The 22,988-nt window shown below is 35.0% G+C and overlaps 1 protein-coding gene across 1 annotated transcript in view; it reads right to left on the bottom strand.

The window, feature by feature from the left end:
* Positions 1-9,973: 9,973 nt before the first annotated feature.
* Rpn2 (Regulatory particle non-ATPase 2) overlaps positions 9,974-22,988 on the bottom strand; it is a 39,752-nt gene continuing 26,737 nt past the window's right edge. Inside the window, exons 9-11 of the mRNA XM_069845782.1 lie at positions 16,931-17,119; positions 14,369-14,584; positions 9,974-10,062 (exon numbers count right to left, since the gene is read on the bottom strand). Of these exons, the coding sequence (XP_069701883.1) occupies positions 9,994-10,062; positions 14,369-14,584; positions 16,931-17,119 (474 nt within the window). The 3' untranslated portion in view covers positions 9,974-9,993. The remainder of the gene's footprint in view (positions 10,063-14,368; positions 14,585-16,930; positions 17,120-22,988) is intronic.

Consider the following 22,988-nt stretch of genomic DNA (forward strand, 5'->3'; position numbering starts at 1 on the left):
GGGTTATAAGGGGGTCTGAATTAAATAAATCGAAATATCTCGCTTATTATTGATTTTTGTGAAAAATGTTACATAACAAAAATTTCTTTAAAAATCATTTCCGATAAGTTTTATTCTTTGAAAAATTTTGATAGGACTGATATTTAATGAGATAAATGTGTTTCAAAATTAAAATAACTGCCATCTAAGGCGGTGTAATGAAATAAACAAATGAATTCGTCTATAAGGGGCCTTGGTCAACAACAATCGAAAGCTATGAATCATAGCCTACAGAGAATGTTTCTGTGTTTGTATGAAGTAATATCGGAAGCTAAATTTACCGATTTGTGTAATTAATTATTATTTCACCATTGGAAAGTGTAGTTTCTCTACATGGACATAATGCTATAATGGTATTTTCCTAGTACCCGGTACTCGTTACATAGACCACTCTTACACTAACCCTGGAGTAATTTAAGTTTATTAATCAAATAAATGAGTCTACTTACTGTTTTTTATATGCTCACCTGTATGTAATTTCTATTTTATACATATTTCATTGTTATTTTCCATCCGAAGATCATTAAGAATGATGAATATCACTTAATATCTCCTATCTTTCTTCAAATAATGTTTATATGCCATATTAAATTTCATTTGTTTTCATAAGTTAACAATGATGCACATTGGGAGCAACATATAAGAAATTATTTTCCTACACAATGCACGCTGTATTCACGTTGTTTTGAAATGATTAATCGAAGATGGTTTGCTTATTGTTTATTATACGTATGTAATTTCTATTCCATATGTTTTTTTTCTATCCCACGATCATTAAGAATGGTGAATATTGTTCATGCATGTTTCCTGTATTTCTTAAAATAATGTTATGTGGCATGTTAGCTTTATTTGTCGTTATTTACGTAAAAATGATGCGCCAAAAAATAATAATAATTTCGTACTCACTCCACATCCTATAATTATTATATTCACATTTGTTTTTCAGTGATTTATTAAAGAATGTACCGGTACCTTCAACTCAAATGTGATGGACTGGTTAATTATTATAAATTAATTGCACAAGGGCTTGGGGGCCGTCCCCAACAGGGGCTTTAGAGGGCAGAGCCCCCTAAAGCAAGAAAGAACACATCATAAAATATAAGTCGTACCTTCAACCCAAAGGTGATGCACCGGTTAATTATTATAAATTAATTGCGTGAGGGTTTGGGGACCAAGTCCCCAACAGGGGTTTTTAAGGTGCGGAGCCCCCTAAAGCAAGAAAGAACACATTATAAAACATAACTCGTACCTTCAATCCAAATGTTGTGGACCGGTTTATTAGGCTACTATAAATTAATTGCATGAGGGTTTGGGGACTAAGTCCCCAACAGGGGTTTTTAGGGGGCAGAGCCTCCTAAAACAAGAAAGAACACATTATAAAATGTAACTCGTACCTTCAACCCAAAGGTAATAATATAATATAATTATGTTGTACGTAGCAAGATCGATTATTCAATTGATAGGATATTTTATGAGGTTGTGACGACTGAGATATCTATTATCAATTGCAACAAGTTATACTAAATATGTTAAAAATAAAAACGACCTATGTAACGAGTACCGGGTACTAGGAAATTACCGCTATAATGTTATTACAGTAACTTCGGAGTGAATTGAGGACAGGTAAGATTAAAATAGCTTCTTATGCACAAACAACTTGATAGGCTATTCTGTGTATTCGTTTTCTGTATTTGTTAAAATAATGTTTATCTCAGAGAATTAACAACCCACAAGAGTGTATTGATTTAGTATGCAGTAATAATATGTTAGCTTAGCATTCCATTATTTTATAATCCAAATTTTAACTATGCTCAATTGAATCGTGTTAAAATACATAAAATATATATGCATTAAATGCAATGCAAAAAAATTGGGTAATGAGCCAAGCAGATTATGTTGCGCTGTTGTAAAATAAAATTTGTTCCTCCTGAGATTCAAGAGCCCCCATAACAAATTAAAAACTTACTTATCGGTGTACATCCATTATCAACACATTTTTTGTATAATAATATATATACACTGTGTCCGGGACAAAATTTACCAATAAGAAAGTTTAATAACTCGCGTAATAATGGAGATAGGAAAATGAAATTTGCGACAAATGAAAGAGGGACATTTTAAGTTTTATGTGTGATGTTGGCAACATTTGGTCATTGTTGTTGACATAACTGTAATTAAAATGGCGTTCACAGTGCAACAAAAAGTTCAATGCTGCTATTGGCTTGCCGAATTCAAGTATCCGAAGATAGTGGAGAGAAGATTTAGACTACAGTGGCCTGAGAAGCAACCACCAGATATGCACACAATAACAACTTGGCATAGAAAGCTTCTTGAGACTGGTTCTCTTGTAGAGAAAACACCACGTGGGAAGAAAGTGACAGAAGCGCAAGTCGACAGAATTCAGCAAGCTTTCCAACGGAGCCTGTGTAAGTCTGTTCGCCGTGCCAGCAGGGAACTTGCAATTCCAAAGTCAACTATCCACGATGTTCTGCACAAGAGGTTATGTCTGCATACATACAAGATTCAATTGGTTCAAAAGTTGAAACCAAACGACTTGCCTGCACGATATGATTTCGCTAGTGACATGCTGTTGAAAATTGATATTGAAAAAGGATATCTGCAGAAGGTCGTGTTTAGTGATGAGTCCACCTTCCACGTCTGTGGGATCGTCAACATGCATAATTGTCGCATCTGGAGATCAGAAAATCCGCATGTAGTGAGGGAATTGGAAAGAGACAGCCCTAAGATTAATGTTTGGTGCGGACTTACACATGAAACTGTGATTGGACCGTTCTTTTTTGTGGAAAACACTATCAATGGAAATGTGTATCTTGATATGCTGCAAAATTACGCCATTCCTCAAATTCCACAGGGATATGTTTTCCAACAATGTCAAATTGTCGCTGCTTGTGCAACTGTCACTCCAGAGATGTTACGAAACACATGGCAAGAACTTGAATATCGCCTGGACATCTGTCATGCTACAAGAGGTGCACACATAGAAGTTTATTAGTGGTCATTCGAAACTTTGGAAGTCCCTTTGTCAATTCCCGCAAACAGCATTTTCATCCATCAATTATTTGGTGAGTTATTAAACTTTCTTATTGATAAATTTTGTCCCGGACACCCTGTATATAATAATAATAATAATAATAATAATAATAATAATAATAATAATAATAATAATAATAATAATATAATATAATATAATATAATATAATACTGTGACGGCCACGTGAGATTCGATCTCACGACCGACGGAGGAGAGGCATCTGTTTCCTGGGACATGTACTATGGCGAAGAGAAGAGAGGGGAAAGGGCGACGCGGCGAGGGGAGGTTGCGCGCGCATCTTCTGCTTGCCTAGAGAGGCCGAGAAGTCCGTCGAAGTGGAAAAATCGCGAACTCGAACTTTCTCGGTTACGTCGCTGTGGTTATAAATTACGGACGCGAATAAACGACAGATTCATTCATGATTAGTTCAGTCATTAAGCCAGTGAACAGAGCAAGCCAGCCAGTCTTGTGTAGCAGTGAAACCAGCTTCGAGACCAGAGCGCGACTTGAGTTGTGTCCGCAACTGTGTGAGCATTAGAAGGCCTGAGTTCGAGTGCAGTGGACTGCAGTTGGAGGGACTTGAGTTCGAGATACTGTGAACTTGAGTGACTGAGCTAGAAGAACTGTGAACTGAGAACTGACAGTTCTGTGTTGTAAATAGTGCTTTGTGAATATTAGTTAAAATTAACAGTTCATTGTTGTTCGTAATAGTCCAAGTAAATTGTCATTGTCGTCTGTGGAGTGCACTAACGAATACTGTGTTACTGTGTGGAGAGCAAATCCCATTGTTGACGGGAGTGAAATTAAATTGTAGAAAGTGAAGAGTTATTGTTGAGATAATAAAATTACATTGTTGTCTAGTAATAAAATTTGCAATATAATATAATATAATATAATACTGTATAATATAATATAATTTAAGTTATTTGAAGGGTTCAGAACCATAGTGGCCCAAGCGCCATTTACTGAATACGTAGAAAACAAGGGTTAAAATTAAGTTATTATCATAATTCAATGGAAACATATAGCAAGTAAAATAAAGTATACACATTAAATCTAAATGATATGTCAGTCTTCATTAAAGTATGGATGCATGTAATAAAAATTAAGAAACATGTTAAAGGAATTGTCATTCCACCAAATAAGTGCTCTCTGGACCAAAATGATCGCATTTTAATTATTTAAATACAATTTAAATTAAGTAACATATTAAACGATTTATCCTTCTATCAAACACGAATCTTCCCTAGATCAAATGTCCTATTTTAATTATGTAATTACTTTATATTTATTTCTAACGGGTGCAGCAGAGCACACGGGTACGGCTAGTATAATATAATATAATATAATAATAAATCTGTAGCCAAAATTTTTCTGTTAATTTTCGCTTTTCCAAAAATAATTGGTAATAACAATTAAGAAACATGTTAAAGGAATTGTCATTGCACCAAATGAGTGGTTTCTGGTTAAAAATGATCGCATTTTAATATTTTAAATACAATTTAAATTAAGTAACATATTAAACGATTTATTTCTCTATCAAACACGAATGTTCTCTGGATCAAATGTCCTATTTTAATTATGTAATTACTTTATATTTATTTCTAACGGGTGCAGCGGAGCGCACGGGTACAGCTAGTATAGTATAATATAATATAATATAATATAATATAATATAATAATAAATCTGTAGCCAAAATTTTTCTGTTAATTTTCGCTTTTCCAAAAATAATTGGTAATAACAATTAAGAAACATGTTAAAGGAATTGTCATTGCACCAAATGAGTGGTTTCTGGATCAAAATGATCGCATTTTAATATTTTAAATACAATTTAAATTAAATAACATATTAAACGATTTATTTTTCTATCAAACACGAATGTTCCCTGGATCAAATGTCCTATTGTAATTATGTAATTACTTTATATTTATTTCTAACGGGTGCAGCAGAGCGCACGGGTACGGCTAGTATAAACTATAAACACGAGTAACCAACCATAAAACATCACTTGATAAATCATCCAACATTCATACACTTTTCACCTCATTAAGTCATTTTTCCCAAGATCTTAATAAGGACATATATTTTTATCTCGTACAGAATTCTTTACTTACAAACTCTCGAAACTACACACACACACATAAACATATGCTTCCAAAAAAAAAAAAAAAAAACCACTGCTACCATTTGTAGTTGATTCATAAAGTATTACGAAGACTTTGAAACAGCATACTTATAAATTTTCAAAACATCTGATAGGCATACAAGTTACTTAAGCTCCTACAACTACTGTAGTTAACGAAATCTGAAAGTAAAGTGATCATGAAATGGCCAGAAGGTAACAAAATCAGACAAGCAAACACAGTCCAACCTCAGAAAAGAAAGAAAAGTTATAAAGGCCATGAAGCATGTTTCGAACATGACTGTCATATTACAAAATTTTCCTAGGAACTATACATAGTAAAAACATTTTAATTATATTCTTCATATTGTACGTAGTTGTAATTGTCTGGTACAATCCCTGGTAGAGGGGAAGAGAAGGCCTCTATCAGGTTAAAGAAATAAATACTAAATAAAAAATACTAAAAACACAACACAATATATCAACATACAACTGAATTTCAAAATTCATATCTTGTTTGACACAAACACACCCCCCGCTACTATCCACACATTCCCATCCCACAACGGCAACAAGCAACAAGATGCAGAATAACAATGTGCAAAACCTCAGTAGACACTTTGAGAATGCTGGATACCACACTGAAATTAGTCAGAAATGTACAGACAAAAGCACGAGTTTATATCGTGGCTAGCATGACAGATAAATGGGCAATATTCCTTAAATGTCATCGAATTTTACATCTTACAATGGAACCATCTCAAGTCATGATTCTTGAATTTAATTAAAAAGCATATTTAAGCCAATTTTCGTTTGTTAAGAAACATGGTGATAATCGTTTGTCTCGCTTTTTCCTCGTTTACGAAATATAATGACTTGAAAAATCGATGCTACTTATGCCATTTCTTGCATGCATTTCAATTCTCAGTTCCAGGACACCATATCACAGCTCTCACATTGATACTCTAGTAAATTTTCTTTTTCTCTTAACTCACATTAACACAGTACTCTTGCTGAAATACAAATTCAATTTGAATTTAAAATATGTATTAACTTTGTGACTCACCTTAAATATGATAGTGTGGTTTCGAAATGAAGTGGTCGGGACAAAGAGCTATTTGAACAGTAAACACATTTTATATTGCCTGGTTTTTCACACTCTTCTCTAACACACACACTGTTTCCAACATGCAACATTGTTGCAAGAATGTTATCAAACTTTCTCATATATTCCTCCGTCACATACCCACACCTCTGCCACGCGTATTTTAGCATGTCTTTGAGGAGAGATGAATGAAACTGTTGATGCAATATCATTATGAAGCCCCTATCGTGCAATGTGTCTGGAATGTTTTCACAGATAAATGTCTTGAAATACTCTTCTAGCCTTCCAATTCCAATTTTATATTCGATGAAAGAGTAATGGAACGGAGAAAAATTCTCTCCGGCGCCGGGGAGAATTTTTCTCCGTTCCATTACTCTTTCATCGTGTGATAACGCAAAATATCTGCATGGAAATATCATATGTACTTCGGTACATTATAATAATATATATGATATGCGTAAATCACTTCGTGATTTAAGACGGCACTTATTCCGTCGGATCCCGGCCAAATAGTCACTCATTATGAGTGCACCTCAGCACATGTGTGGACTTCGGTCCTAGGTTCATAGATATTTATGACGTAGTGCAGAGGGCGGCCACTAGAGGGAACCCAAGAGTGGGAACTTAAAACTGAGACGATTCTTCCGACGCCGGGGTGGAATCCGGTGTGGCTTAGTGGATAAAGCGTCAGCACGTAGAGCTGAAAACCGGGGTTCAAATCCCGGCGCCGGAGAGAATTTTTCTCCGTTCCATTACTCTTTCATCGTGTGATAACGCAGAATATCTGCATGGAAATATCATATGTACTTCGGTACATTATAACAATATATACAATTTTATATTGCCTAAAAGTGTACACATCCAAGGGTTGCACAAATCTTGTAGTGTTTGAAGGGATAATTTGTGGTTTTGTCTTGCCATATAAAGTATTGTTTACTTCTTCATCAGTAAATATAGTGTCATTTATCTGACCACTCCAGGAATCTAGAAGTAGTAGTGTGTCTTTCTTAACATTCAGAAGAAATACTGTACGTATCTTAAAAATTTTCTCATTTTATTTTTTTTTATCAGTTTACCGGAACTACTTGCATCGACCATGACATTAAATGGCTTATCTTTGTCTACGCATTGTTTTGCTTTAGGTCCAAATTTCTCTTTCAGTTCTTTAAAGCATATGTACAGTCGTGACAGATGCCATGGATTGCACTACTATAATATTAATGTGAATTAAGAGAAAAAAAAAATGGACTAGAGCATTAATGCAAGATCTGTGATACTGTATCACAGAGTTATGAGAATCCAAGTGCGCACAAGAAGCGGTGTAAGTAGCAATGATTTTCAAGTCAATATATTTCATAAACGAGGAAAAAGCGAAACGAACAATTATCACCACATTTCTTAATGAACGAAAATTAGTTTAAATATGCATTTTCATCAAATTCAAGCACCATGACCTGGGATGGTTCCCTTGTTAGTGCATACAAATATGCATGAGTGTAATAGGATGATATACAAAAAGGTTCATATCTCAAGAATACCATTAAAAGCAATTAAATATACACCACAAAAAAATGAAGGCAATCGAAATAGATGACAAGTATTGCAAAATAGATGATTCTGTGCATGAAAGAGGAGGAACAGGACGAAAAGTAGGAGGAGTTGGCAACAATTATTTGGAGAGAAAAAAAGGCGATAAAAAGAAAGCAAAGAAACACAGATAAAAAGAAAGCAAAGAAACACAGAGGAACAGATGAAAGGGGAGACGAAAAAAAGCATGGTTTGTCAACTACTTCTTTATGGAGAATAATGAAGAATTAAAAAGAAATTTTCAACGTAGAGTTTCAATGTGGTTCAGGTTCAACCAAATGGCAAAACATTCATACCTTACCATGTGAAGAGTAAGAAAATATTATACTGAAATTTATTGAAAATAATAATTGTAGGCCTAATTAAACGATTATAATGTGATTTATAACAAACATGTTAGCACTAGTTATTTTAGCCTTACCTTCCCATTTTATGTAAACCTCCTTTTAAGGAAAACCTCCTTCAGAGATTAGTTAAACAGGGGTTCTCTGTATTGTAATTCGTGAAAAAGTCTTTATTTAAATATGTAAATCGTGAAAAAAGTAGTTATTTAAACATGTAAATCATAAAAAAATCTAGAGAATGTTTGAATTTAAACATGGAAATCACTTTAAAAATTGGTAATAAAACACTCATTGCTCTATAGGCTTCCCCGGTATTAAGACTGTTACACATTAGATGAAAAAAAGTGTCACGTGAAAAACAAAAACATTAGGCCTATGTTCATCTGCATACTATGACAGGCTGCTTTTGGCTGCTTTTGGCTGCTGAATTATCAAAATACATTATTCCTTAGTCTTCATTGTGTACTCTTGCTGAAAATGTGGTAAATATCTTTTCATTTTTCCTCTTATTGTGTTAGTGTATAACAAATCTAAGCATTATATATGCACGACACACAGATTTTCATTTTTCACAGTTGAGCAGCCATGCTTTCCACATTATAAAACATGAACGACAAACCCATTTTCGTACTTTTTGAATGCTTTATTGTAAAAAAAAATAAAATAAAATAATGGGATTTCGTGACCAATTAATTCAACAATATTTGTAAAAAAAAAATCGCGTTTAATGCAAAAAAAAAGCCAAATTCGCAAAAAAAAAAAAAAAAAAAAAAGAGGGAAAAACAAAATCGTGATCGTAAAAAGTGTCAACTGAACGAGTCTTGTTCATACCTACATAACATTTTTACTCTGTTTCAATTACCACAAGTTCGTAAAAAATCATTGGCAAAAACTGGGTGTTCTAAGTATATATTAACCAGACGTAAGTGCAAGTTTGAACCAATAAATTATTGAGATTTGCGTTAAAATAATAAGTCTAGGAAACTGTATATTTAGTATGTAGAACTACATGGTTTATAGATCTTTTGTTATATTATTAAGTTTTGTACTTGTGAACTATATCAATAAATCAATCAAAATCAATCAATAAGTATATATGTCTTCCATATGTTTTTATGCTAAAATAATAACGAAAAACGGCTTCATATGAAAACTGTAAAATTTACTACAAAATTAAATTCCCTCATCAATATGGAAGTAGAAGTTATGAAGTTATTGGTCTTCTTTTTGGATCAAGAGGGATGGTCTCAGACACAGTTCTTCAGTTTTCAAGACTTTGGTTTAGATGAGGAAGTAAAAACATTTTAATCAATTTCATAAAGATCATAAACTTTCACACATGTGGACAATAAACATTATAGTACTATTAATTCTGAAATAATATTATAGTTTTTTGCAAATAACTTCAATTTATTCTTCAATGAAAAATATTATTAAATTTGAATTAAATGATTAGTATATTGCACATGTGTTGTATCTCCAAAATGGAGCAGCTTCGCTTATTGTTAATAATAAGTTAATTTCTTCTATTTTTATTTCATAATATTTTACTTAACAATGTTTCCAATTGCAGAGGTTAGTCAGCATCGAAATTCAATACGGGCAAGAAATTATTGACAAATTCTGCTTGAAACCCTCTATCAGGGACAGGCCCGCATTTCAACTTACAAACCTCAGACCCAAAGGTTTACTTGTAAACCCCAAACTTTCTATTAGAAAATAAAGTTTAAAAAAATTACGATCCTACCTGAACAGGAGGAAGCCTAAACCAGTTACTGCAGCACGCCTGACATCATCATTGACATCCGAAACCTGGAATATAAGAAAGAAAGCTAACAATTTATAAACTATCGTGTAAAATCCACTCTGTTGGAATAATATATAACTAAATTAGAAAAGAAAAAATAGAGCAATACAAAGCAGTCCAGCAGGTCTATAAATGTATTTTCAATAGTCTATTTTTATATAATTACCTTCTCTGTAATAGAATATATCAATATGTAAGAATTCATAACAGATTTAGATGTCCACTAGTGACTAAATTATTAAAGGTGTACCTGTGATGTCAGAGGTAGGGTGACCAGATAAAAAAAAGAGGACACAAAGCTTCAAAACAAAGGATATTGTTCGAAAAAAAAAAAAGGACAGAAAATATGTATTTAGATTTAGGCTTATTAAACATGTAGTTTAAATTAGGGAGGCCGAGATGTAGATGGGAAGATAATATTAAAATGGATTTGAGGGAGGTGGGATATGATGATAGAGAATGGATTAATCTTGCTCAGGATAGGGACCAATGGCGGGCTTATGTGAGGGCGGCAATGAACCTCCGGATCCCTTAAAAGCCAGTAAGTAAGTAAGTAAGCAATATCTATTTTATTACAAATATTTACAGTATAGATTTAGGCTCATATCATACTACTTAAAAGTATATTAATATCTATTTTATTACAAAATAATTATAAGAAATCTTAATAATATGATTTTACAGTTAGCTACATATCAAAGTCAAGGGAACTATAATTGAATCGGTTATTTCGAAAACGTAACCTGTGATTTTTCGCGCATGTTACTTTTTTTAACCAGAGTGCACATATTGTTGTTAAAAATCATAAAATAAGTCACATATTTCTTCTATAGAAATGGATAAGAAAAGGACTTTTAGTCGGGTAATGTAATAAATGCTACTGAAGTAGTTCGTGCAGAACAGTAGGCCTACATCTTGCGTTTTCGAAATAACCGATTCAGTTATTAAAGAGGACAGATAATATCTATTTAGATTTAGGCTTAGGCCTATATTATACTTAAAATTATGTCAATATATATTTTATTACAGCATAATAATAATAATAATAATAATAATAATAATAATAATGTTTTATTTTCGCTGGCAGAGTTAAGGCCATAAGGCCTTCTCTTCCACTCAACCAGCCTTAATCAATACAATACATAAATTTAAATTACAAATATTTTCACTACACTTAAAAGGTTCTCCAGCAATAATCTTCACTACACATTTATTTAAATTTAGATAAATCTATAAGGTAAAGTAGTAACTTAATTTATGAGCTAATTTAATATTTGAGATAGCTAGTTGCTTGTGGTGGGTGAGCGAAAGCTCGTATTGTAGCCCTGTAGGTCTACTTATGACAAAACTTAATAATATAAAATGATTTTACAGTTAGCTATCTGTATGAAAGCAATGACAATAAGAAATAGGAGCAAAGAGAATTATGATCGTTGGCAAAGAGTATATTCCGTCAATGCTGCTGCCACCTACAGGCAAATTACTTGAAAAGGCGTCAAATCAGATAATTTCAAAATAACAGGCATACAAGTTACGAAAAGGAGGACATTTCTTGATTTTTTAAAAATCCGCCCGGACCCTGGACAAAGTCCTAAAAAGGAGGACATGTCAGGACAAAAGAGGACATCTGGTCATCCTAGTCAGAGGTCATTCTAATTTGAATGCACTGTAGCAAAGAGTGACAATGGAAGATAGTAACATACAACAAATTACGAGAAATTGTGTTTAAAATATACCTGTAATTTTAACTCGAAGTCGTAGCATTAGAGCAATATGTACTCATCTCCTGGTGGAATCAGGCTTCACATGATAAAAAAAGTTGTAACAGAAGCTTACACTTCTCTTAATTACAATGAATATCATTTTCGATCACCTGGTAATCAGCAAAAAGAATTCATGGGCTGAAGACTATGGGTTGTGTTTCATAGAGATAACTTCGTAATATTGTAAACATATAGCTCTCTTAGTTCCATGTAAATGAGTTACATTCATTGTATTCATATATGAAGCCTCGCTGTCCTCATTGAATAATCAATGACTATGTGCAGTCATACTGTAAATACCTATTATTGCAAAAAAATTCGTTCTTGCACCTGGGTTCGATTCCCGGTTCCAGAACGAATTTTTCTCCAATAATAGGAGTTACATTCATTCACCCATATCTTCACCTTAAATAATCTAACAAAAAAAAAAAAAAAGCTCAAATATATTCTAAGTTCAAATGTCGACTTTGACATCAAGAATAATATTCATGTTTACTGAAATCATTGGAAAAAGAAGAACTGTGCCAATCCATATATTAATTTTCTTTTTTATTTATTTATATAAATATACACTGTGTCCTGCTTAGAGGGATGAAGAAATATGTGATAATTTCAAGTGTAAATAATGGTTTTGTAACATAACTTTTTACATAACTTGTAAAAACTCTCCGAGTTTCGAAGAATGGCCAATGCAATTTGATGTATGAGCCTAGAGTTACCCTGCAGACATCTAACGGTACTCAACTTCCTGCCACGTGTTCTGTAACATTTGTGGAGTGACTAGCATAGCTGCATTTGTAATACGTTGTCTCAGTTCTTCCAAAGAGTCAAATCTATCACATTGGTACACAACACCCTTCACAAAGCCCCAGAAAAAAGTCAAAGGGGAGTCAGGTTGGGTGATCTAAACAGCCACTTAGCCAGGCAAGGGGAACTCATTTTCTGATCAACCTATCGGTAAAGTTTGCATCCAAGAAGTCGTGCATTACTTCATCGCAATGAGTGGAGCCCCATATTGCTGGAAAACCGATCCTGGGGAGGAGTTGGTCAACAAAAGTTCTGCAACATGTCCAGATACATATTCCCTGTGACTGTCGCCTCAATGAAGAATGGTCCAGTGACGAAATGCTCTACTTGTCTACTGAATGGTGTCAGGCTTGTTTCCGCGTTAAACATTGGTGCGCATGCTCATGAACGTGTAGCTGTTTTTAAACCATTGTTGCATAAACTTGGACAGTTTCTGCATTTTCTCAGATGTAAATCACAATAATGTCTTTATCTGATTTTAAATGGTGAACATTTATTTCTCAATCCCTCTAAGTGGGACACGGCGTATTGTTACTTTCATAACATTTAAATATTTTAATTACTGCATTAGGTCTATATAAAACTTCACAAGATACAGAATTCAAATTTAGTAAACAGAGATATTTTGTGGAAAAAAGGCGTCATTGTGCAATGCAACACGAAGTGCATAAGAAAGCTAATCATCATTTGCAGATCAAGTATTTGACCCTAGTGGATCCATTATGGTTTCCTTTCAACGCTTCATAGGACGTCCCAAATTCCTGTGACCTCGTGGACATAAAACAGGGTAAGAAAGGTAATATTAACAATAACTCTTTAGACTGTGAAAGTTAGATAAGTATGACTGAAATATACGAACTGAAACCAATGAAAAGAAAAGTTTACATTTTGTTGGTGCACATTAATTGATTGTAAATGAAATGAATATGGCAAGCAGAGATTAAACATCTCAAGTATCTGGTAAACAAAAACAGGATACAGAAATATTTAGAAGTGATAGTTTGTTACATATCAATGCCTAGATTTAATACCACGTATGTAATTTTTCCAAAATTTTCAGATGAGACATAATATTGTTTATTATTTATACTTCTATCCATTTGAACCACTGTAAAGCACAATAATCAGTAAGAATGTAGTCTTCTTACTGATTATTTTGCTTTTCAGTGATTCAAATAGAATATATACAAATAATAAACAGTTATATGTCTCTCCTGAAATGTTTGGAAAAATCGCATACGTGGTATTAGATTTTGGCCATAAATTGCATGATCAGTCTCAAAGATTCACAACCCACTGTTTGAACCATGATGATGGTCATGATCATTAAACCCTCTTGGAATACTAACCTTACATAACTTGTATTTCTGTAATATTATTCAATAAGCAAGCTATAAATCTCTCCAGGTTCCTTAATTCCTCCTTAATGTAATTAAATATCCAAAATTCTCACTCACATCTCATTGTCAGTAAGAATTAGAAATTAATATTAAACAAAATAATGACATCAACAATGATTTTGTCCTTACCGAAGACTGAAGGTTCATTCTATGTATTATTTGAAATTTTTCCTTCAATTTCGTTAAACTTCTTTTCAGATCTTTCTTGCTCTTAATAAAAAAAAAAATGTTGAAATAGAACACAAACACAAAGCATATTTATTTATTTTTATTCTTTGCACAATAAATGACAAGCAGTAATCCAAATCAGTTGTTCAAACAAATTCAACTGCAATACTTACAGCAACATGGAGAAGTTTACGAATAGCCTGGTTGTTTCCTGTGCCACAGTATGCCATGGCAAGTGTATACATGCCAGAACGGCGTAAGATCGGATCTTTGTCTTGACAAAGGCTAGTAATGAGGGGGTCAGCCTCTTCTAGCCGACCATACATAGTCAAAGCAATGCCCACTGCCAGACCTCTCAAGATCTTTTCATGCTGTGTCTCTTGAGCATACTGAAACAATTCAACAACATACAAGAGGTTTACTTCTACTTTAAAGACTTATACCCTAGTTGGGACACAGGCTAAGGATGAAGGATGCACTGGAAGGAATGGTGAATGGGTGAATAGTTCAGGGCAGAAGAAGGTAACAGATGATAGATGACATATGCGGAGACTAAGAGGAATGCAGAAAATAGGAAAGATTTGAGAATGCTGGGTTTAGCAGTAAAAGATCTGTTCTTGGGCAGAAAACTATGAATGAATGAATGCTCTAATCAGAGATTGCCTTCTATTGCCTGAAACCGAAGTTCTCTATTATGACATTGGCCCTCATTATAGTTCAAGATAAAATTTACAATAAGTAATTGTACCTGTAAAAAAAAAAGGTAAAAGGTAAAGGTATCCCCGTAACATGCCATGAAGGCACTTGGGGGGCATGGAGGTAGAGCCCCATGCTTTCCATGACCTCGGCACTAGAATGAGGTGGTGTGGTCGGCACCACACTCTGGCCGCCTTTTACTCCCGGGAAAGACCCGGTACTCAATTTTATAGGAGGCTGAGTGAACCTCGGGGCCGTTCTGATGTAATTTTAAAGAATTTTGTTTTGGTCACTTTTATTGCTGTAAATATATTTTGTTAAATATAAAGATACCAAAGACTGTATTTTCTTCAGTCTTAGATCTAGTCCAGGGCCAAATACAACTTATTCAAATACAATAGCTGTTATAAAAAATATCAAGCTTTAAGTCTTAGAGTCGATTTCACCAAATTTATTTAACTTTAATCGTTACTTAAAGTCTTTTTAACTGACACTTAAAGGGACAATGCATTTCACCAACATAAATTTGGCTTTAAGCTCTCATTAAACTACATTTAAGTTAACTGGTTAATATTTGGTCATTTAAATAATTAATCCTGTATTAACGACAATAATTTTCATCATGATGAGGAGAATGATGAACTTGATATTTGAAAATGATGATTTCTTATCAAGATGGGCAAGGATAATTTCTTAAAGAGAAGATTATTTTAATAAAATGGACGAAAAATATTTGCAGCTACTTTAGGGTAGTTATTTTGATATGTCCACAAATAAAATACAATATAAGGTACCTCCTTTTCATAGTTTGTGAAAGTAAATGGTTGCATGAGCCATGTTTTCAAAGAAAAGAGCTATTAAAAAGGGATCTGTGTGTAGTCGTACTTATAGTATTATTGATTTTATCTTTCTAAGACAAGAAAACGAAAACAGAAGTTTGCACTAATGACTTGTCAATCATGACTTGAGAGTTTACCGTACCAAATGATACACAGATTTTGTACTACACATTCTTCACAAGACAGTTATGCTTCCTTCACCAGACGATAATTTTAATCAGTTCATTTAATCAATTAAAACACATTTGATAGTTTAATCGGAATTTAAAATTAAATGGTTAATCAGTTTGGTTAATTGATTAAAATGGCAGTTCTAATTAGTGTAGTCTCATTCGAAATATTGATTTGTCAGGCACAGAAATACAGCACTCCAAAATTAAAAGCAGAATATTTACAAATGTATGCACCTTACTTAATAACACACACATATTGTCAAATGGTGAATAATTGTAATAAGATACATATTTTCAAAGAATAAAAAGAGTAATATATATATTACTACATTTGTAAATAAATCATTTTTAAAATAGCACCACTTTCTGGAAAAAGAAACATATTTTTTTTTTAATATAATACCACTTTTAGCCAAAAAAATAACCTCACCTTTTGCAGGTCTCTAGTGATAACTGTTCCACAGTTTGCTCAGTTACATCATTGTGTTTATGAATTGTTACAAAACGTTTCACTGTTTCCAAAGCAGTAACAGCATCTTTAAGAACACAAGATTGTTGGAGGCAAGCATGAGCAGCTTCGAATTTCAAAGTGACTGCATCTTCACAATGAATACATACTGTATTTTTGCAATTTACATTTTCAAGGCAAACCTAATTTTGAGTAAAACTGATTTAGAAGTGTATAAAGACATTGCATAACTTCGAGGTTTAAAATATTATTATTATTTTATTTAACTAATGGTGGGCACATGACTTGCATCATTCACCTAAGCATCTCCATCTAGTGAGCAAAGCGCTGAAGCTTGTAGCTCTTTTAGCTGCCATGAAGGTGTTGTCCGTGAAAAACGAATAAACAGAAAATGTATATCCAAACTAAATTAACATGTAAAGTACAGGAATTTTGCTAAGAATTAAAAAATAAAAAAAGTTTCACTGTATTAACAGACATAAAATATATGCATAAATAGCCAACAGACATAGTTTTTCATAATTAATTTAGAGTTTAGAACAAAAGAACATCACTTACCGCTACCATATCTTCAATAGCTTGAGTTGCTTTAGAGCCCAGCATCACCATACCCATTGCAATGCCAGCAGCTTCGCCTGTCACTGCATCATCTTGATAGAGATTGAATTTGAGCTGCTCATACACATCCTGTCTGTTTGTGCCCATTGCAGCCAGACCCAATCCAAGACAACCTCCATGGCGCACCATCTGTAATAAGGAAATGTTACTTTTTAAAATAATATAAACATTTAAAACTTACAACTTTAAGACTCCATCTCAGTAGGCAGTACATCTCACTTGATGATATGTGTCAGAGGAAGAACAATTGTTTGTATATATCTGAAGTCTGATTAATGTAAAACATAGCTAATTGGCGATGTATCCAATGAAGGAGGGAAGAAAATCGTCACACTATCCCATTATCTTCTGGCTTAGCTGCCTCCTAAGTGATGCTTTGTTGGTATCACTTGTGAGGTTCAGACCTGACTTCGGACAGTTGATTAAACAACAACAGTATTGAAATACTGTTACACATGATAACATACCTTAAATAAGCTGTATGGCCATTTCAAAGTTGCTTGCAGTCTTACTGATACTGTTATACATGATAACATACCTTAAATAAGCTGTATGGCCATTTCAAAGTTGCTTGCAATCTTACTGAAGACTTCAAAATGGCCATATAACATATTCAAGATATACACCTTTTTAAACATTATTTTAACATATGAAGTTTTGAAGTTAAGTTATAAACTTTTATCATATTTTAAATGTTATAAAGTGAATCAATAAGAAAACAAATAAATGTTACTTTATACAGGGTGTTTCAAAAATACAGGGCATAATTTCAGGTATGTATTTCCCACATGTACACAATCAAAATAGTTCATTACAACATGTGTCCGGAAATGCTTCATTTCCGAGTTATGGCCTTCACAACATTGAAATTCACTGGAACGTTTTTCTTTCCGTAGGTCGTTGTCATTACAGACGATGTTCAAAATGTCCACCTCCTGCTTGAATACAGACCTCACATCGATGTCTCATTGACCTGCAAACACTCCAGGAGTATTGCCTATGTCCTCAGAACATGCCACAATTCGATTCCGAAGGGATTCCAAATCAGGCACCGGAGACGAATAAACCAATGATTTTAAATGGCCCCACAAGTAGAAATCGAGAGGGTTCAGATCAGGTGAGCGTGGAGGCCAAGCAATTGGGCCACCTCTACCTATCCATCCTTCGATCCAAGTACTGGCGAGCAGTACGACTGAAGTGTGCAGGAGCGCCATCATGCAAGAAGTGAATGTGTTGATGATTGATCAGTGGAGTGTCTTCTAAAACATGAGGTATGGTGTTTTCCAGGAAGTTTGTGAACGCCTGCCCCGTAAGTCTGTTTACAAGTACCCTACATGGGGTCCAACTAATCGATCACCAATGATACCAGCCCACATGTTGAGGGAGAACCGCACCTGGTGATGAGATGGAACAGTTGCACGTGGGTTTTCATGCTGATTGTGGAAATTTGTTATGCCATCTCGTGTGAACTGTGCTTCATCTGTAAATAACACTAAGGCAGGAAAGTTCGGATTTACACCACACTGCTGCAAGAACCACTGACAGAACCTAACTCGTGCAGGGTAATCTGCTGGTGACAGGGCCTGTACACGTTGCAAATGATAAGGATACAATTGATACAGTACTCTTTCAACAGTCTCCAGACAGTCGTATGAGGAACATTGACTTGCAACGCTACCCTTCATGTGCTGATAAAAGGAGTCATGTTCACAGCCTCCAGAATCTCCTCCTGTACTTCTGGAGTTGTAGATCTTGGTCATCCCCTTCCCAAACCAGGAGAGTTAAATTTTCCATACTTGCACAGACGGTAATGGAGACATACAAATGTCTTCCGATCTGGACATTGTCGCTGTGGGTACCTCTCCTGCAAGGTCCGTGGACGGTCGGTCGCTGTCGCTCTCACAGGTCCCTTCATAACAGCGTTTAAAGAGAAAGTGAAGGTGCTGTAAATCTGTGACGTCACCGCGGGAACACACTCCACTCTCATCCCCTTAGCTTGCGCTGCCTTTATTAGTAATTACTGGAATTTAGAAATGTGGAGTGTGTTTGTGATTTTGGTATAGACCTTGCTAGTGTGCTATTTATAATAGGCCTATATTGTTACTATTATAGCACGCAAAATGCCAAATTGTGCGGTGAGCGAATGTCAGAATTATAGCAGGAAAATTAAATGCTCTAGTGTTATTTATCATACGTTTCCCTCTGATCCAAAGCTGCAAAAGATTTGGGAGATTAAATGTTACCGAAAGGATAAAATTAATCTTAAACTGCCGTAGTTGTTCCGAACATTTCACATCTGATTCCTATGAGCGTGATTTGAATGCCGAGCTTTTGAATATATCAGCAAAGAAAAAATGAAATTAAACACCCAACCGTCGCTGAATTTACGGTTGTGCTATGTCAAAAACAGTGAGATAAACAGCGCTGGAAGTAAATGTGTAGAAGAGAGAACTTGCAGAAAAAGGTTTTGTCTGAGGTACATGTAAGTGACCAACTAGATGCAAAGACAAGAGTGCGGCAGGACGATCCATTGGGTGTGGTATATTTCATCTATTCATTAGAAAATGAGGGACTGGATCTCAAAAAAAGAAAATGAAGTAAAGAAAATGAAAAACTTAATTAGACATTGAAAAGTTAGTGTCTAAATTATAAACATAGGCTAACACAAAAAGCAAGCATAGTTTAGAGTCAACCAAAATTCACAACGTCAAAGAAAGTTATATTGGAGTGTAGGCTTTCACGGCCGGCGTCAATAGTAGAAAAGTTTTCCGGGCTATGAGGCCGTGGTCTGTTGGTTGTGAGACCAAACGTTTCGTTCACTGCTGCGGTGAACATCTTCAGTGGTGTCTATTGCTGGTGCGGCTGGTTCTACTGCGTGTGCCGATTACAGTCTGCGCTGGCTGCATCGTTGTATATATAGTGCGGGAGGGGGGGGGGGGGGGCTTGCTGTTGTCGCCTCGGTCCGCGCTCGAATGTGCTTCGCAGGCGGGTTTGCTGTTTTCCACGCGCTCCGCGTCCGAGGTTGTGTTGTTTAAATCACTTAGTAAATGGAAAAGTGAAACATTTATCAGCTAAAGGCACATAAAAATGCTTATCAGCAGGAAAAGAAAGCAAAGATGGGAAGAATAAGACAGAATTCCGGCATTAGCTCTGCGAGCAATTAGTGATAAACTGTACAATCATTTGAGAGGAATGTCTCTCTGTACTAGCTAATCATAGCAGAAATGGTTGCATAGCGTGAAGCAGGCTTATCTTCCTGAACTGAGTAGTATGGAGCATTGTCCATTATTACAACCGAGTTTTCAGGAAGGTTAGGTAGAAGTTTTTCTTTGTCCACTTCTCGAAGTTAATGCTGTTCATTTGGCCGTGGTAGTCCAGTCACAGAACAAGCTTTAAAGACAGACTGTGATGTTGGAATCCAGCCATTAACATCTTCAGCATTCCCAACAATTAGCCTGCTTCCTAAACTGGCGTTGGCTTGGTAAGGTTTAGAGCATTTAAAAATAGTACTCTACATTTAAACACGCACAATAACAACATCTGTTGTCATAGTAACCGGTTTTATCATTCAATATATCGACAATATCTCCAACTATGATCACCAGTTCTCTCATATTGCATGCAAATGAACATGATCCATTCCCAGCAGTGTTGCCACTACTTTATTTACAACCCATGTATAATGTTGTACTTATTACAAAAATTATAACTTAAAACATAAGCTTTTCATTAACCAAAATAATATAAATATTATAATATTATATTTATAACCCTAAAATGCCTATCACAGGTAAAATAGGATTCCATGTAAAACTGGAGTACAATGAATGCATAGTCTGTTAAAGACAGAGGTCAGGTTTCGTCAGGCTACTTTTCTTGTGGAGTGAGGGGGAGAGCACAGTCGTATTTGTGCAGATAGAAGCAAAGATTTCGGGTTCATCTTCATCACACAAACAATTGTCAGAATGCCTCACAGAACAGCATACGGCTCCTATAAAATTCTTCTTCTCTGATGGTTAGGGTTGCCTGTTTTGTTATCACGTCTTTCCAATAAAATTCAGCAGGAAACTTAAGAATGGTGCCAGAGTTGCTAAGTTGGTAAGACCCTACAGTTTAAGGCCGAGTGCACACAGAATCAGACGCGACGCGACACGGCGCGGCGCGACACTACGTTTTGCTTTACAACGCCTCGCGACAGCTTAAAACTGTCTGCTCGCGACAACTGATTTGCTGGTTGTGGGATTGGAAAACTGGCCTAGGCTAGAAAATGGCGTCAATAATAGAGGACTGTCTATATGAAAAATAATTCTATTGTATTTGCTTATTATTTCCTAAGGACGCAAGCTCCTAAAAATCTATACGATTGAAAGAGTCTTAAAATTAAAATGTACTGCACAAACGTCATTTTGTATGTTTATGACTACTTCACGACTCACAATAAAGAAAAATAATATATTAAATCAATAATGAGTGATAGTATAGAGCAGAGAATTAGGCTTACTACAAATCACACATTTTGCGCCAGACATAAAACTAACAAATTCTTACTAATTTCGACCTCCTGAATTAAAAAATAACAAGCAAAATGTTCCATCACTTCGGGTTTTCGAGATACACAATATAATTAATTTTCTATGCACTTATTAAAAAAATTACCGTATTTCGTGTGTAACTATTTTGTTTAACAAATGTGAAGACCCATCATGTGAAAACAATATTAGTATAAGTAGGGCACCATGTTAGAAGCACTTGTAGAAAGGGAAATTATTTTATTGCCCTTTTACGAGTCTATTTCGAGGGCGTGAAATAGGTTCACGGTATAAATTCACTTGAGTTTACCTGATTTTACTTGAGATGTGCATTTCTTTCACGGTGAGCTTTAATTACATTACTGTAGTTTATATTTTGCAATATATCACCATGTTAAAACCACTTCTAGAAGCGGAAATTGTTTTATTGCACTTTTTGGTTCCATTTGGAGGGGAAGAAACAGGTTTGCCGTATGAAAACGCTTCAGTTGACCAGGATATTTCTGTGGTGTTAGTATTATGTGTAAGGCGTGTATTTCTTTAAAGTGTACTTTAATGATAATATTCAAAGTACGAATGGTTTATATGTGCGGATTTGAAGGTTGTTTTGGAATGCAATTAGGCTACACAAAATTTTGCTGCTTTCTGTATGAATTAAACAGTCGCGCTCGAGATATTTTATTTTTATTTTATTTTATTGGGTTATTTTACGACGCTGTATCAACATCAAGGTTATTTAGCGTCTGAATGAAATGAAGGTGATAATGCCGGTGAAATGAGTCCGGGGTCCAGCACCGAAAGTTACCCAGCATTTGCTCGTATTGGGTTCAGGGGAAAACCCCGGAGAAAACCTCAACCAGGTAGCTTGCCCCGACCGGGATTCGAACCCAGGCCACCTGGTTTTGCTGCCAGACGCGCTGACCATTACTCCACAGGTGTGGACTCGCGCTCGAGATAAGCATTATAAAATAAAACGACAATCACTAAAGCCAAGGAAGAAAAATATTATACATCAACTCCTTGTACCTCAAATCGCAGTAATTTTACCCCTTTTACACAATAAGTTAGGGTTAATGAAGAATTTTGTTAAAGGGATAAATTATAAAACTGAAGCATTTAAAAATATCCAGGAAAAATTTCCTGCTATTAATAATCCGTGGCGCTACACCCCGTGAAGAGCCCAGACCGACCAGCCGGCTGCTGGCCTCACGTCCACATGCCAAAATAGAGGTGAACGATCATCCAACTAGAATGGAGGTATTGTGTGGTTAGCACGACGATCCCCCCAGTCGTTATATCTGGCTTTCGCTACCTATCATAGCTCCCCAAGTGCATCACGATGCTAGGTAGGCACCAGTCCCATACACTGGCCGAAATTTCATGAGAAAATTTCTTCCCCCATGAGGACTCGAACCAGCGCGCATTCCTTAACATTTCCTGCTATTAGTGATTCAAAAATAAAAGAGGGA

This window comes from Periplaneta americana, chromosome 14, assembly GCF_040183065.1.
Source record: "Periplaneta americana isolate PAMFEO1 chromosome 14, P.americana_PAMFEO1_priV1, whole genome shotgun sequence".
NCBI classification, from domain to species: Eukaryota; Metazoa; Arthropoda; class Insecta; order Blattodea; family Blattidae; genus Periplaneta; species Periplaneta americana.